Below are 17887 nucleotides of genomic sequence, written 5' to 3'. Positions count from 1 at the left end.
CAAGGGTTTTAATTTTCATTCTCTCTAAGGGTAGAGATTATTTGGATGTCTACAGGGAGAGGTTAAAACTAGGTTAGCTTTAGTTTAACCAACATCCCTTGAAACTCAAGGTTCATTTCTGGTATTCTAATGGCAGAACTACCAAGAAGAGTGAAAGACCCCCTCCCACATCTCCTTCCCACCCCTATCCCCAACTAGGTTACTGAAAACATATTAGTCATTTCCATTTGGGGCAGAGTGGGCAGGGGAAGGGAAGGCTTGATTCTGAAGCAGGGGATCTGGCCGCCAACAGGCTCCCCATGCCAGCTGGTCTGGCACCCACTTTTTAACACCCAGATATATTTACAGAGAGGTGGCCTTCCTACAAAGGATGAATAAAGACCCGGCTTCTACAGACTTCCTTCCAAATACAGCCTGGCTGACAAATGTCCAAGAAAAGCCAGCACATATGAGTTTGAGGTCCATCTGCACTTCTCCCCGGGAGCGTGACAGTGACCAGCCTGACTGTTTGGCAGCCTCCTTCCAGGACAAAGGGGAGTATGGAGAAAGAAGGGCCCTTCAGGGCCCACCATGATCTCATTCTCATCTTTTCCAGTGGGCTCCAAATAGAAATAATCCTGAAGCAAATCAACACCCTACTGCTAAAACTTGGCTTTGTTGTTCTGCCCCCACCCGATTAAACTGGAAGCCACTTGAGGGCAGGGACTGTCTTTTGACCCTTTTTTATTTCTAGCACTTAGGACCAGCACTAGCACGTGGTAAGTGCTTAATGTTTATTGAATGAAAAAACTTATTTTTAATGATCTGTGGATTGCTGTATGGGTGGAAAATAACTGCGCTTTCTGGTCAAATGCTACGATTGCAACGAGGGCCTGAGGTTGTGATAGGAATAGGACCTGAGTCCCTAAAAGGAAAAGCCCCTGGGCTTTCCCTCCTGGGGCAACTGGCCCTTCCCAGGTAATTAACTGCCCTTTCTTTGTGGCCCTCAATGTCTGCACTTGGCTGCACTCCAGACATCACTCCCCTAATTCCATCTAGACCCCTTCTCTATTCCATAGTCTTCTGTATAAAAGGTCTATCTCTCCTCCATTAAAGCGCTAACTTCCTAATGAACCAAACCAATATGGCGGGGTTTTAGGTGTTCTAATAAACCTTGTCTTTGGACGAAAGAAGGCTTTGGTCGAATTCATTGGGAGGCAGGACCTGTGTTGCTTGCCCTTGAATTCCGGGGTCCCAGAACCCCTAGACCTCAACAGCTGGACTTGTGATTCTGTCGATATAGGGAACTCTCAGGTGAGGAAACACCCTCCACTAATGCAAGGCAGCCCCTTCTCAGGAAGGTGACCTGAGAACTGCCAGGTTAAGTAATTCACACAGTCAGCAGATATCAAGGACAGGATTTGAACCCAGGCTTTCCCAAAAGTCATTGTAGTTGTTCAGTCATTTTCAATTGTGTCTGACTAGCTTTCTTGGCAGAGATCCTGGGGGGGTTGGCCCTTTTCTTCTCCAGATCATTTCACAGATGAGGAAACGGAGGCAAACAGTTTAAGTGACTTGCCCAGGGTTGTACAGCTGGAAAGTGTCTGAGGCCGAATTTGAATTCAGGTCTTCCAGACTCCAGGCCCCTCACTCTATCCACTGCAGCGCCCCCTAGTTGGTCTGTATGCCACAACTGTCTCTCATGATTAATATTACTATTAATGTTGTCATTATGCATTCCTTCCTTCCTAACTCAGACAAATATTTCTTGAGAACTCACTAAGTATAAGACTCTGTGGGAGACAGAGAGAGGACCAGTGCCTGCCCCCGCCCCACAATCTAGTGTTAACAAACAAGACAGATTCGGATCAAGTGCTGCTCTAATTGTTCCAATTGCCTTAGGATGGGGCTGAACCAATTCATCCACCATCACTGACTCAGCGCCTACTGTGTTCTAGGGAGATAAGGCAGTGGTGACCCAGTGCCTTCAAGGAACTTATATTCTAGAGAGGAGAAATGTATGTGAATTAATAAGAGACCGCCTCATCTCTGCTCTCTGAGAAGCAACTCGGGAACATGGAGACCTCAGTGGGCAGCCAAAGAACTCGCCGAGGGTGAGCAACCTGGGAAACTTCAAAAGTTTTAATCAGCAAGGAAAGAAATCACTGTCTGTACAACGGACAGATCCAGACAGGATCCCAGTCATCAAAGAAGAGAAGACTGTAGAGAAAAGTGAGGTCCCCTTGGGTCGCCCCAACACCACCCACGTGATGGCTAACATTCCACTGCCCGCTTCTCAGCTGACCCAGTAGCATGTTGTAATTACCCCTAAAGACCATTTGATTTGATAACATATTCTCTACCATGTATAATTTACATAATGTTTTACAATTATTCATTAATATGCAAATTTGAGGCAAGAGATAAGAAGCCTTAGAAATTCAAGGCAAATGCACCGGAGGCAATCAGGCCTGTGCTTGTACTTGCAGAAAGATCCCCAAGGCATGAAGGGCATCTGTGTTGGATGAGGCACTCAAGGCTTTGCTCCAGGGTGGGAGCAGATAGCACTTGTAGTCCTTCAGAAGTTAGAAACCACTAAGCTTAGCCTCTAGGTAGAAAGAGATACCCAAGAGAAGGCATCCCAGGGAGCTTCTGCTCAGTTTCTCTCTTCCCAGTTCTTTCTCCCACCTACAATTAACCTTCCCCCATAAGGTGACCTGAGTGTCTATTTAGGGTCTCTCCTCCTTACCCCCAACCTTCACCTCAGGGTTTTGTGTAGCACCAAGGCCTTTCCTTTGGTAGCTCTCCAATCCTCACTGAATTTGGCTTTGCCCATGGCATAGAATGGTACTTGATGCAAAGTTGAGGGTACCAAGGGACCCACCATGAGCCAGACTCTCATCCTTGTAATCATGGGTTGAAGGTAACCTAAGGTCTTTTCTGGGTCCATAGGGGTCTGGTGCTCAGGTTCTGGAGGGCCTTTCTGAGTGGGAACAGGTCTCATCCATCCAGCCAGTCCCACCAACCAGAAATCAGAGGCCAGTGAGTGCATGCCACGGCATGCTGAACCTACAGACCAGGTCACTCGTGAAATACTTCGCTCTCCTCTTCCCCAATGTTCATAACAAAAAGAGAGAAGGGAAATGAAATGGGGAAAAGGAGAAGAGCCTTTTTACTTGAGCATTATTGTTCATATAGTAAATGCATAAAAGCCAGGAAATTCAGCTGTCGTTCCCATAGCAACGAGAGCTATGGGCCTCCTGGCCCACGGAAATTAAGTTATAAAAATTAACGTGGCTTGTAGCCCAAGGAAATGCTTCTCTTCATCAAGGAAGCCCGCAGCAAAGGCGTATTTCAGCACCAGCGTTTGACAGTCTTTCCAAATCCAAATAGTTGGCTGAGGCACGTGCCCTGCTCACAGCTCCAGGAGGGGAGGAAGGGCTGCCTGGTACACGCTCATGGCCTCGCCTCCCCTCCCCCCAGCCCAGCCCCAGCCTGGGCTATAACTTAGAGAATGAGCATGATTGATGAGAAAATAAAACTCCACACTAGGCAGCCTCAGTTCTAACCCCATTTACCTAATCCCCTAGGAAAGGAAGTAATGTTCTCATTATCATTGGTGCACGTCTACATCCAGCAACAGAGGCAACTCTGAGCCGCTGCCAGGATGAGACCTGTATCCGAGAACAGCCTTTAAAGGGACCATGAGGGGTTTCCACCCTTCAGGGACTCCAGATGGGGGAAGGGAGAGGCCTCAGACTTCTTTGCCCAAACAATGTGGAGATTGTCCCACCTCCTCTGAAATGGACGGTGATACCAGAGGATGCGGGGGGCTTCTTTGGGGCCCCATCGTGTCAGGCCTGGCCGGAGCTTGGCCCACATGCCATCTAGGACCTGGCCGGTTCTATTAACACTGAAAGACTTGAAGGAAGGACTCACCACACTGACAGTGTGTCTGTACTCTGAGTCCTGCACGGCTGCTAAATCCAAAAGAGAATTCCTTTTTCTGGGATCAGCCTGTCTGAGGGGAAGGTCTCCACAGGCATCCTTTTAAGGGTGCTTTGTACCCATTGTCTGAGAAGCCTGACTGAGAAAAGCCAGGTCCTTTAGACACTTTCCAAAGATGCGAATCCTTCGATTAATGCTGTTGTTATAAACAAAGCACAACAGGAAGGAAGCGCATTTAGGGTTAGGGTTAGAAAGTTCACAGGAAGCAGCTTGTCCTACAAAGGGCACTCTCCCATCCTGGGCAAGGGTATCCCCCAAAGTCCAAGATCCTCGAGTTCAATCTATCCTCCCCATGTGGGCACTGTCTACGGACTGGCAGAGAATCTGGACACAGAAAAGATTGGAATCAGGGTCCAATTCAATCCAGCAAAGGTTTCATGAGCACCCTCTTTGTTCCAGGCAGTGGGGATGCCAAGATGGAACACGATCCAGTCCCTGCCCTCAGTTTCCTAGCTACAGCAGTGGCCCTTTCTAGAGAGCCTTACATCCATTATCTCATATGTTCTTCTTAACAACCCTATGGTATTGTGTAGGTAGATACTCTTGTTCCGGTTACACAGATGAAGAAACTGAGGCTCTGAGAGGTTTTGGGATACGATGCCAGAGACACAGCTAACATGTACCAGAGTTATTTCTGCGTCTGAGAAACTCGTACACAGCTACAAGAAGGTAGAAGGTGGTGAGGGCAAAAGAGAGAGCCAGAAAAAAGTTCTGTAAGGAAGCTTTAGCAGGAAGAGAGCATTTCAGGGGGAGGCGAGGGGAAGGAGGCGCGGGGAAAACTTTCTGGAGGAAGCCGCCCCTCTTGGGGTCTGAAGGAAGGGAAGGATTTCAGCGGATGGAGGTGAGTGAGGAGGCCATCCGAGTGATGGAGGAGGGGGCGGCCGGTGCTAGTACCCCGAGGAGGAGGAAGGAGAGATGAGACTGGAGAAGAGCCATCCAGTTTGGCTGGAATGAGAGAGCGTGAAGGCTGCCAAGGAGAAGCAGTGTGGCTTGAAAGGTGGGTTGTAGAAGCGCATAAAGAGTCAGCCTAGGGGTTCTGCACTTTGTCCCACAGAATTCCGAGTGAGCGTTCCACACGAACTGACACATTGTGGAGCTGATGATGGCGCGGGATCGAGAGGCAGAGAGTAGAATGGGAAGGGAGGCTCTGGGTTCCCTGGGAGGGAAGCTCCCGCACCTGTCTACGCTGCTAGCAGCTGGGGGTCAGGAACAGCAGACCCCAATGGGCCTGGCGTCACGACGCTGGGCAGCGAGGCCGGCAAAGGCTGTTTCAAGGACACCTTCCACAGCATCTCAGGCACTCTTGTCCGGCACAGGGAACGAGCTGCTGCCACTAAGGTTCGCGTTTTCCCGCGAGTCAGTCTGACGCCGGGTATGTGGGTTAACTTTGTTTAGCTTGCCCCAGATGGCAAAACAAGGAGTGGCAAGTGGAATTTGCAAAGAGACCATCTGAGATTTGTTGTCGGGAAGATACAAGCCATGCGAAAGAGAATCGGCTACCTTTAGAGGCAGTGGGAGGGGAGGGCCGCTTGTCAAGTGTGAAAATAATGATGACAATAACAATAATGTTAGCATTTATAGAACATTTGGAGGTTTACAAAGCCCTTAATAAATATTATTTTGCACTGACATCATCCCAGGGAGGGAGATAATACCATTATCCCTATTTTATAGATGAGATGAGAGTCATTTGCCCAACTAGTATATGTCTTAAGAAGGATTTGAACTCAGGTGTTCTTGACTCCAGGTCTAGAGGTCTTGGTTAAGTCACAGTTAGCCAGATGGCTTCTGCAATCTTTCACTCTGGGATGCTGTGAGTCTGAGAGACTCCACAAGTGCCTAACCTACCCAAAAGGGCTGATATGCACCCTACAAACATCTGGCTCAAAAGTTCCCAATGGTCACTTGAGGTTCATTTTCCATTTGTTGTTTGTCCTTCAGACCAAGAGGACAAATGACACTAGGATGGTCACGTTTTGACTTGCAAGTGAATTGGATTTAAGTGAGGCAGGGCTGTACAAAGTCACCAGCCTCACTTTCCTCCAATATTATCTGAGTCCAGTGGCAGGACATAGGTTGGGATGACTGGTGATCTTTATTTTTCATTTATGCACAGAGAGGAGAGGTTTCCTTTGCATTTGGAGGAGACTCAGAGGCAAGAGCCAAAGAAGACTCAGGTACTCCCAACAGTTTCCAAACATGATTCCAAACTCACCCAATGGACATATCTTATGAGGTCTTAAGTCAGTCACCCATGGAATGGCAAGTTTGTGGGGGAGGGAGTAAGTAATGTGAACTGCTGGAGAGAGAGACCGACTTTGTCAGAATGGCAATTTTCGTTCACCCCCAACAGGACCCATCTGTGTTTGGGGAGGCAAGGGCTGCCCTCCCTTACTGGTAGAGCTCCCCAACTGATAGATATCCAAGAACCCCAAGCTGCAGCATCAGACTCAATCAGTCATCAGCTGATGCCAGGCTCTGCAACTATTCATTCTGCTCACGTGTTGACTAATCACTCCATCAATGGAACAGAAAATGGAAAATCAACAGGGAGAGCATCTCAGAAAAGGCTGAAGTCGGTTAAAGAATTGAATAATATTTTATAGGGACGTCTTGCTTTCTCTCAGCTCTCCCTATTACCTTTTGGAATTTGCCAAATTAGCAGCCCTGAAATAGAAACGATTAGTCTGGCTCAGCTTGAAATCCCCCATAAAAGCTGAAGAATATTCATCTGGTAGTGACACAGTGGAGGTTAAGAAAACTTCCTAGAAATTATGGGCAGCTGGTTGGTTTTTATAAATTTGTTTGCAGGAATTCTCTTTGAATTGGACTTGGAGAAGGCAAGCATTCAGGAAGGGGTTTCTAGGCACAGTTCTCATATTTCAAAGTCACAGGAGAGGCTGCTTCAGTATCACATAGCAAGGGGGAGTATGCCTGCCGGATGGATTGGGATTCAACAAGAATTCCTCAAGAGGTTGCTACAGTACAACAACAGCCAAGTGCTTAGCTGCTTCTCCCATCTCCAGGCAAACATCTAAGGCAAGTCCTGGAACTTGAGACTGGGGAGATTAGAGGCTCCTCAGAGGCATCTGGTCCAAACCTTTCATTTTATATATGAGGAAACTGAGGCCCAGGAAAGGAAAGAGGATCTCACCTCTGAGGCAAATGTGTTTTTATCGGCCTTCTTAGGGGCATCTCATCCCTGGCTAAGAGCCCAAACTTCAACAATTCACATATTGAACTTATGAAAGGAATTAGAGGCATCCTGTAGTGAGGGAGTCAAATCCAACCTCTTCCATTGCCTAACTGTGTGACCCCAGGCAAGGCAGGATGCTCAGGGGCCCCAGGCATCTTTCTAAGAATCTAAGTTGTGGAGCAGCCATCAACCTTTGCCAGCAGATGAAGTTTCCATTGCAAGGAATTCAGACCACGAGCAAAGCCAAGGTCAGAGCCCCAAAGGGGGTGAATTTGAGGATCTCCTAACACAAGCAAGAAGCTCAGGGTCAACGCAGGTACAGCAACATGAAGGAGAGGACAGGCTGGGAAACTGTCACATGATGCCTCCAATGTAACCTTCATCATTTGCAGGGAGACTTTATGGGCTACCACAATTTGGCACTGGGGCCAGTTTCGAACCTCCGATCAAGCTCACTCCATAATTCCTGACTCTTAGGTCACTTCCCTCATCAAAGCAAGTTAATTTTTCACAATTCTAAGCAAGATAAGACAGCAAAGGGGAAAGCATCGTTAGGCTGTACTAGTGCAATAACTCCCACTTCAATGGTACAACTATCTCTGATTCTCGGATTTCCAAAGAAGCTACCAGTATAATGTTCTGTCTTGATCTAAAACAGTTTCAGGTAAGAGTGCCTCATTTGGTGAATAGATCTCCTACTGGCAAAGCTTGTTACTGCAACTCAGCTCTATCAGACATTAAAAAACCCTAGCGTAGACCTACAAAGTTGGAGAGGAGCAGTGTTCCTGGAGGAACAAACAGGGAGTCCAACAATTCCTCTGCATGTGAGAAATGTTTCTTATTGCAGTTCGCAGTTCACCCATGCCTATGTGACCCATACCTGCCTCCTCCCCAGGGAAACCTCTTGGCACCTTGCTCTGGACCTCGAGATATGAGGTTCATGGCCATGGAGCACAAAGGTTATCCATTGACCATGTCAAGTTCAGGTCATTTTCCCTAGGATTATTGTAATTTTCACCATGAGACCATGAGTTAACTACATTACTCACATGTGTGCTATGTAAATCCTAGCTTTTGCCTAAAAAAGTCTCAATTCTATCAGTTGTCATAGGCAACTGAACATAGACTAGGGAGTGGGGGAGACTAACAGCAAAAACGAGACCTGTGCTGGCTCCCATATGGCTCTTGCTTTAGCTTTAAAAGTGAATGTAGCTCTTCTTTCCCTCCTTAGACAGATCCAGTATTCAGAGAAAAGGAGACGGAGGCACACCTGGACAAAGGGAATGTTTGGATATGGTTTGACATGCTCGGAGAGGAAAGCTTGCCCACAAGGTACCATCTGACCTCATGAGATTCCATTTTGTTCAAGGCAACTGAAACATTGCCTCTACCAATGCAGTCACAGGTCTGGATCCTGTCCTAGTCCCTGTCCCCACACCCAATCCTATTATGAGCCTCAGGCAGTCCTTTCTGTCTAGAGATCTCTGAATGAGGATCACTGAATGTCTCATGGGGCCAACCACAAAACTGGAAGTGACCCCTGGACATGAGGAGAGGAGCGGATAACTGGGAGAACAGCAGCTCAGAACCCAATGGCGTAGCAGGGAATTGATCACAGAGCCACAAACTGGCCCCTGGGGGTCACAAGGACTCCAGGAAAAGAAGCCAAGATCCTATTTCAGGGTTGCTTCCTGAAGGTCTGTGAGGACAGGAAGACACCATGGAGCTCAATGGAGCAACAAGGCACTTGGCCATTGGCTTTCTTTCTACATCCTCCCCCAGTTCTAAGGGTTAATTCCTTGAGAAACAAGAACTGTGCACAAGCCACTATCAATAGCACTGTGCCCATCACTCTCAATACACCAGCTGCCTAGAAGATAAACATGGATGAAAACCTATTAAACCCTTAGTTCAGGGTCAGCCAGGACCTTCTTTCTTTCCACCCCCCGCCCCCTATGAGGCACACGACTTGGGATGCGGTGTGATGGAGACTGGCCTCATCTCTCAGGACCATGGTGGGAAAGGACAGACACATTCACAAGTCTGCTGCCTGCCTAACAGGTGGATTCATCCAACACCAAAGGAATGGTTCCATCAGTCATGGGCATTCACACCTGATCATTCATTGGGTCACACCTGGAGGGGACCTTAGAAGTCATCTAGTCCAACTGCCTCATTCTGCAGATGGGGAAACTGAGAGCCAGGATGCTGAAGTATTTGCCCATGATCACATAGGCTGTGAGTGACAGGGCCAGCATTAGGACTCAGGCCCAGGAACTCCCAGCTCACTGTTTCCTTCTGACATGCCATATATATACAGACTATATAGAGAATAGAAAGAAGGAGTGGCTCCTTGTGGCTGGTTCTGGCTGGCTCCTGGCCTGAGGGGACTGGGGGCATATCCCAGGATCAGGACATAAGGCTGGCAAGCCAGGAGGCTGCCCCATGCCAATGAATTGGCTTGGATGGCAGTAAATGACAGCTCGGTATGTTTGCTAAGTGTGAGCCACATCTCACTGCCCTGAATCCACAAACTGTACAGCTCCCTCAGGTGCCCAAACACCCACATGCACAGATTCATTCAGTTGATATGCATGGTGTCGCTACTCCATGCCTGGCTCAAGGCTAGCCACAGTGGGGGTGGAGAACTAGGGTGAGATAGTTGTCACTGTACTTATGTTGTACATGAGGAGAAGAGGAAACCCACATGAAAAATTAAATTGTAATCAGAGAGTACTCATCAGGCAGCAGGAGCCAAGTGAGCGAGGTGGGAAGTGAAGGACAGAGAGGAAAAAGGAAGGGGAGACTCAAGGATGGAAGATTCAGGGCTGAGAAGGGCCTTGCAGGGTATCTGGTCTAACCTCCTCAGCTTAGAGATAAGGAGCAAGGGGCAAAGGAAGTCACTGGTGGAACTCGGCTTAGAATCCAGGCCGTTTAACCCAGACCTAGCCCTCATTGTGGGCCAGGCAATCAGCTAACTGCAAAGGACTGCCAGGGAGTCCGTGGCTCCTGCTCCCTGGAGGTCTTTGAAAGGCAGTGAGGGTGAAGGAGACTTCTCTAGCAAAATGTGGAGGGAATTCCTCCAAAGTGACCTTGCTGGCTTCTGAAGTCCCTGTCTAATCTGAATATCTATGGCTTAGCAACTCCTCAGAGGAGGAGGGACCTGAGCCTCACCTAGACTCACAGCAGAAGCAGGATCTGGGTGGCAGGCATGGGGTCTCAGCCATAGGGATGCCTTGAGCAAAGGCATGTAGGTGGAAAGAGACATAGAGCATCCCAGGGGTTAGGAAGGGAAGATTGGTCCCATGTCCGAGGGATGAGAATGTTGAGGGCACCATTCCATTGGAAAATGGTGCCACTATTATTGTACAAGTGGACATCCTGACATTGCCCCTCCCTGCTTCCCTCCCACCTTCCCACAGCATGTCCAGGATGAGCTGCAGAGCAAAGGGGGAGTGTCCTCCTTCCCCAACTCTGCTCCATCAACTATTTTTACCAAGAGAAGGAACACAAAAGACCGACTTTTCCATTGTAAGTCACACTTCAGTTTGAATGGGCTTTTTTTTTTTTTACAAGAGACTGGGGAAAAACTGAGGTACATAGAAGATGCTTTGAGTCAGCTAAGCCTAACGTTTCAGTTAGTGTGAACAAAGGCTCAGTGTGGGATGAACTTCCTAGACTCCTTTGGTGAGAACTCGTAGCCTGCCCACTTGTACGCCTAGACAGGAGGGTAGGATGAAATGAACTCCTGAGTGGCCACGATGGGGACCAGAAAAACCGGAGACCCAACCGTGCTGGACTGAGTGAGCTAAGGGAGATCATCTCCACACAATAAACAAGTGAATCTGGTCAAAGGTTCAAAGCATCGTGGAACACAAAGCCAACTTTGAGGCTAAAAGTGGGTCACCCAGGCAGGGAGAGAAGGTGCCATCTCCACTTGGCTGGAGAGGTCTCAGGCTGGCCTGCTTCCCCCTGGTCAGTCCACCACCTTGGCATCCTTACATCTTCTTTTCCAACACTTCTTACATAAAAGAGAGATCTAGCAACTTCTGCTCTGCTCTGCTGTGGGAGAGGGCCTCAGGACCCTGTGGTTTGAGGGTGTTTAGCCTGAAGAAATGAAGGCTGCTTGAAGAGCATGTCCAGAGAACCAAACAGGGGCTTCCACTATGTGGGGCAGAGCCCTCTGGAGGATGGGCTGGAGGGCATGGCCAAGCACCCTAGAATGAGAGGCCTGAACCCCAGAAGAGAAGGAGGAGGATCACTGGAAGATCCCATGGCTCCATCAAAAGGCAGAATGTGACTGGGGACCCAACGACAGCTGGCCCTGACAGAGAGCCTTTGTCCTTATGAAGCACAGACATGTCACTGGAGCCTCGCCACCACCTTCCTATCACATTTTACAGTTGACTAAACTGAGACTCAAAGAGATTGTGACTGGCCTAAAGTCACACAGCTAGCACGGGGCAGAGCTGGCAGTCAGGTCTCGGGTCTCTGTCAGACTCGATGCTCTGGGGAATGACAAGTCAGAGATGAGACTGATATTGTCAGTGACTTCTCTGGGGCCCCTCCATCTGACTCAGTCAGTGCACAGCCTCAAGGCTGCCTCCTGCTAGGGATTCATCCTTGCCTAGGACAGGACAGCCAGTGTCTAGATCAAAATCTCCTCTGCTCCACAGCAGCCCAGACTCAGTGTCGATATTCATGGTGATGATTCTGACTCCCCAGAGTCCCTGACATCTGCCACTTCCATGCATGTCCAAATAGTTTCTGGGGGTCAGCTCTTTTGGAAAGTCTGCCCTGATGGGAAAGTGCGCTCCCTCCCCCATACCCTGGTAAGTAGTGTTTCATAAATGCTCATTAGATTGACTTGACTTGAAGTGAATCGCCCCACTGAGCCATTCAGACTTGCAGCTTCCCTAAATGGCTTCAGGGGACCCTGGCCTGCCCAGCTCCGACTAGCCACTTTATCTGATAGCCAAGATCTTCAGCATCAAAGAAATCAATGGTGAGCTTGGTGAAAGCCTCAAATTTCCTGTCTCCCCTTCTCCCACATTTCTTCTTGTCTTAAAAAATGTCTTAAAAAAAGAGACCTTCTTGTCTTAAAAACAAAACAAAACTTAGAACAAGAATCTCCAGCCAGATCCCACTTCAGAGAAACTGAGGCAAAGCAAGATGGGGTTATGGGAAGAGGAGGAACTTGCATTGAGGGTCAAACCCTCCTGGTTTGGGGCTTAAGTGCCTTGGATTTCTGGTGAAAAAGGATGAAGACCCCGGGCCACCATCAAGCCTCACTGCCAGCTTCTCCTCAGAGAATGGGGCTACCACTGGGGTCCCTGGGCCAGGGTCTGGTGGGGGGGGGAAGAAGTGGGGCAGCTGAGCTCACAAGGAACACAGAATATAGGGGCTCTCTGGCTCCCCTGCCTCCTCCGTGGGGGACCTGTCCTCACTTCGGGAATTAAGAGCTAGAGAGCATGTAGACCCCTTTAAGTGAGACAAGTGCTACAGTAAAATCATTGCCTGCTGGGATAAAGAGGACTCACAGGTCACTCAGACACCTGTATACAGCAAACTCAAGCAGAATCTGGGACAGGGAACAAGTGACTTTGCTCAAAGTCCTACTCAGAAAGCAAGGGGAGAAAAATGTCAGCTCTGAAAGGGAGTGACCTTAACAGCCAAAGAATTTCATGTGGCCCAAGCTGCCTCCAAAGAGTCCTCTCCACCATGGGTCTGCCAATACTCATTCAGCCTCCACTTGAAGACCAGCTTGAGCTAACTCCTGCAGCAGCCTGCTCCACACTGGGATAGCTCTTGTCATGAGCAAAGGTCTCACTGGACCAAGGAAAACTGTGCCTGGTCATCCCTTCCACCATTTGCTCCAAGTCCTTCTTTCTGGGCTGAGCAGAATAAGTCAATCCCTTCTCCATGTAATGATATGCAACATGTACACCTAGGGTGCCATCTTCCAGGGTATCACCTTCCATGGCGCCACCTTCTAGGTCACTACCTTCTAGGGTGCCATATTCTAGGCCACCATGCTATGGGTAAGTTAGGCTATCTCAGCACAAGACCTTTTGGGGAGTAACTGCAGTAACTCAGCCCTGGCCTTGGGGTCCACACACTGAGCCCCCTTTTCCCAAAGTCTATCCTGGAGGAAACAGACTAATGACTGGCATTTTCTAAATCAACAATACATGCCATGGTTGGCATTCTTTGGGCAGCTAAAGTCTGTGTTCTTGATATAGGAGCACACATGACCAAAACTCTGCCATTGAAGTTCTAAGCTGTTCAAGAAAATAATCAATTGATAAACACTTATTCAGCACCTACAGTGTGCCAGGCACCAAGCCTAAGTGTGCTAAGCTCATGGTGCAAAGCCTGGCATCTTCCCGTGTACAAAGGCAAGTCATTCCCTTCACTCATTCTATGAATGATACAGAAATAGACAGAAGTCTCAAAATAGCTTTTCAGGAAGAAAAAAATAAAAGCCATGATTCACACATTGGCTGATGCCCGCCCAGGCCACAGCTGCAATTTGTTTGTGTCCAAGAGCAAAAAATGGGAAGCCAAGTTGTGCGTGCTGGCATGAAGAGCTGTGTTCCCATGAGCAATCACATGGGCACGCAGGCTGCCATGGAAAGGAGGGCACAACTCCAACCTCAGACTCACCATAGAGGTCAGCTGGTGTAATCCTCTTACTTTACAGTGGAGGAAACTGAGGCCACACCATTCAAACATCAGGTTCACCAGGGAGGTGGAATTCTGACCCTTGCTAAAGTGTAGGCCATTCCCAGGTCCTGCCAGCCTTCAGGGCACCATGGCAAAGAAGCTGACTGTGCATGTTTGTCTACTGTCTGAGCAAAGGGAAGCTCACTGTACCCTAAGAGCAGCTGCTGGGGGAGGAGGCAGGGAGTTCTCCAGGAGATCATGTGCCAGTGTCTCAGAACTGAGTTTGGAGAGAGAGAGAGAGAGAGAGAGAGAGAGAGAGAGCAGTAGTTGAGCACTGGTCTAGCCCCCGCCCCAGACCTACTAAGGCTCAGCTACAGACGAGTGGATGCTCCAGGGCCATGTATTCCAGGCAGCTCCAACATGAAAAGATGCCACTCTTCCTAACTTGAGAACAGAACCACCATCTTCTCATCCAAATTTGGAAGCAAGGGCTTCCCATGGCAAACAGTATTTCTGGACCCAATGTATTTTCCTTGGGGTGAACAGGAGAAGAGAACGCAGCTTTCTTGAAACCAGTCCTATGACCTCCTGAAGAAAGATGTAAACACTGACTGATTTGGAGGGAAATAAAAGTTCCCAAGGGACCCAGGAAATATTATGGCTCTGGTGCTCAGATAGATCATCCTTGGGCATGGCCTGGGGCCTGTGGGGCCTGAAGGGGTGACCCCTCTATTGCTACAGGGGCCATAGCTCCATTGGCAGCCCAGGAAGATCACCAGACCACAGATATGGATCTGGGGGGAATCTTGGGGGTTGTCCAGTCTACCCCTCCCCATTTTGTAGAAGAGAATGTGAGACTCAAAGAGCTGAAGCTGACTCTGAGGGTAAACCAGTCAGTGTTCCTGTTTATAGGTGCAGGGCCCTACCTACTCTCCTTCACTGCCAATGAACTCTACCCTGAGAATGTCTTGGGAAGGAACATTAGCATGAATGAACTTCAAAAGACTCTTCATACAAAGTACACTTTTAAGGATCCTGCTTTTGGAGCTGGAAAGATCTCAGAGGCCACTGAGTCCTCTCCCCTTCCCCCCAGCCCTCCCCTGACTCCCGGGAGCCAAGCGCGAGTTTGATCTGCGTGCTGGACTCCGGGCCCAGCACTCTCTGGACATGCATTGGATTCTGGCGGACTGATTTCCTCCGGCCATTCCTTCCCTCCCCCTCCCCCCGCCCCAGCTCCCGGTGATAGAGGCGGGATATTGTCAGCATCCAAATCTCTTGGTTTATGAAAACTGCTCAGTGTCCCATGTGTCTGGGGAATGTCATCAGTGCACAATCTGAATCTGGCCACCAGGCCTGGACTCAAGGAGGCCTTTTCCAGTGTCATGGGGGAGTGCGAGAACTGCGTCCGCGCCGCCCTAGATGATTCCTCAGGAATCCACGCATTGTTCTTCCAGGGATGCCCAGCGTTATTTCTCCCATACTTCCATGATTCCCGTTCCTGGGAACACTTTCTAGTTCAGTGCAGGCGCCTGCCTCCCCTTCCAAGAGGATTCATATTTGAGTCAGTCGCGCCAAGTGAAGGTTCCAGCCTACCCTGGGCATCCCCAGGGTCCCAAAGGCCGAGAAGGGCAGATCCCTGATTAGGACACGTATTGGAAGAGGAGCCTTCTGTCTCGGAATGGAAAGGCCACACGACTTCACCCGCGGCTTTTCATCTTGCCCCCCACACCTTTCTCAGAGGAAGGGAGGTGCTAATTTCGGAACCTCTGAAGAGCCCTCAAGTCTAGAGAGACTCAGCCACAGTGTTCTGCGTTTGCAAACCATGTTTGGGCGCGACCAGCCAAGCCATTCTGCTTGACCACTTCATGTGAGAGGAGTCAATATGACCACTGGAGGACGAAGCAGGTCGAGCGTTCTAAGAGGGTAGGTGGAGGGTCTCCAGGACAGTCAACTACAGACTGGCATATAGACAGACGGGCAGAAAGGAGGAAAGGGAGGAAAACAAAGCTGCAGAGGCAGGCCGGAGGTCACCAGGGGAGCCATATCCCTGGGTCTCCTTTGGTAATCCAAAAGTGGCTAGCGCATAGTAGACACGTAATAATGCCTGTGGATTGACTAGAGTGAACGCGTACCAGACAGTTATGGAACTGCTCCCCGGCAGCCCTCAGGTGAGGAAACTGAGACTGGAAAAGTCAAACTGGTCTAAGGTGACAAACGTGGCTGGTGACTCCTGATTGGGCTCTCAGTTTCTAGTCCCTCCCCCTCTCAAACCGTCCTACTCTCATCGGGCCCATAGATACTCCCAAAATCCAGAACAGCCACAGGACTGCCTGCCTCAGCAGCTGTCACTGGCTCCCTACTGATTCTATGGCAAAATACAAAATCTCCAGGCTGGAACTGAAGGCCATTCCCGCTCCGGGAGGGATTTTCTTTTTGTTCCTATTCATCTTTACATTATCCTTAGTCTAAGCCTCGGATTCTAGAGTGATTCTAGATTCCACAGGACCATACTGTCCTCTAACATTCTGACGGCTTAATGGAAAGCGGGGACTCATAGGGATGGCGGCCCACGTCCAAGCCCCAAGTCAAGGTAGTGTCACATGGTGGGTTTTGGGAGAATCGGCGTGAGTGTGTAGAGGACCTTCCTCCGGGGGAGGCCCACCACAATACTCCCAAGAAAGCAGGCTTAAGAGAAACAACTCCGCAGAACCACCACGGCAGAGAAGCCTGCGCTGCCCCAAGGCGCCCGCCCCCCCCCCCCCCCCCCCCATTCCCGGCCTTATCTGAGCTTGCCTGGTGAGCTCAGAGCCCCGCTTCCACCCAACCCCCCAGGACCTGAGTTCGCTGAACCTTGACTGTCCTTGGTCCTGGACCATCTCAGGATACTTCTTCTGTCTCCTCTAGGAAGACAGGAGCCCAGAGCCAGGATGGTTCCCCTCAAGAAACCCGGGGTGATTAGCAGGGAAGGGCTGAGGGCTAAAGCCACCGCCCCTGCCCCGCCCCCTCCCCAGTCCCAACTCGACGCGGCCTCCCAAGTGCACTTACGTAGCTCGCCCACTTTCAGGATCTCGCAGAGCATCTTGGTCAGCTCGATGCTGCTGCGGCCAAAGGGACACTCATGCTTGTCTTCTCGGCTGCTGTTCTCTAGGACAATCTGTGGGGGAAACAGAGGGGTCAGCGAGGGGGCTGGAGGCTGAGGAGGCCTGGTGGTGGCGCTGTACTGCCCCCTGAGGAGGGGGACCCGGGAGGCTTGGCCTCAGGGGCCGTCAACCCCACAAAGCTCTGGGAGCACGAGGCCTCCCAGGCAGAGCCTATTGGCAGGTTTCTAGGCAATCTTTCGTGATGGGGGATTTTTCCATCCTCGGGCACCATCTTACCTGGCGCCCTGGCCAGCTGTCTGAAAATGGACGGGTTGGGGAGATTGTGCTCTGGAGGAAAAGGGGGCTCCGTATCGACACAAAATCCCTCGTTCCCCCAAATGACCCTAAACAATCTGAGTGTCGAAAAAGGAATGAATACACGGCTTTGGTGTCCCCTAGCTGCGCCCAGGGCCGCTCCATGGGTCCAAATGGAAAGTGAACCAGACAGGGATAAGCTTCAGAGATCCCGGCAGGATCACCAAAGAAGAAACAACATAAGAGGGAAGAGCTTCGAAATCGAGATGGGTGGAGAAGAAGGTGGCGGTCAGAAGAGAATGGGGAGGAAGGAGAGAAGGGAAAGGAGAGGCTGGGGAGGAGAACGAGGTTCACGCCGGGGGTTCTTCCTTGGCTCTTCCCAGAAGAGGAAGGTTCTATCCATGAGATGCCCACAGTACTCTCCTGCAATGCCCGTGGGAGGGGGGGGCCTTCAGTACCCACTTCCCTTCACTCCCATCTCCCTCACCCTTTGCCAGGTCCTGTCACTGGCTAGCTCTACTTTCCGACTGGAAGGACCCGACTCGAAGGACTCAGTGAATGTCCACGCATTGCTTTCCCTAGGGACCCCCACCCCCACCCCCACCCCCAGGAGCCTCACACCACAAAGTTGCGGTCGCCCAGT

At 50.0% G+C, this 17887-nt stretch overlaps 1 protein-coding gene across 7 annotated transcripts in view; it reads right to left on the bottom strand.

Annotated features, from left to right (window-relative positions):
• The window catches only part of ELMO1 (engulfment and cell motility 1), a 385710-nt gene that overhangs the window by 185504 nt on the left and 182319 nt on the right, over nucleotides 1-17887 (bottom strand). For all 7 annotated transcript variants that reach the window (XM_072599131.1, XM_072599132.1, XM_072599133.1 and 4 more), the window contains exon 15: nucleotides 16895-17003. In XM_072599131.1, the coding sequence (XP_072455232.1) occupies nucleotides 16895-17003 (109 nt within the window). The remainder of the gene's footprint in view (nucleotides 1-16894; nucleotides 17004-17887) is intronic.

Source organism: Notamacropus eugenii, chromosome 3 (assembly GCF_028372415.1).
Source record: "Notamacropus eugenii isolate mMacEug1 chromosome 3, mMacEug1.pri_v2, whole genome shotgun sequence".
Classification (NCBI taxonomy): domain Eukaryota; kingdom Metazoa; phylum Chordata; class Mammalia; order Diprotodontia; family Macropodidae; genus Notamacropus; species Notamacropus eugenii.
The sequence above is the reverse complement of the archived record's forward strand: the minus strand, read 5'-3'. Positions and strand labels throughout refer to the sequence as shown.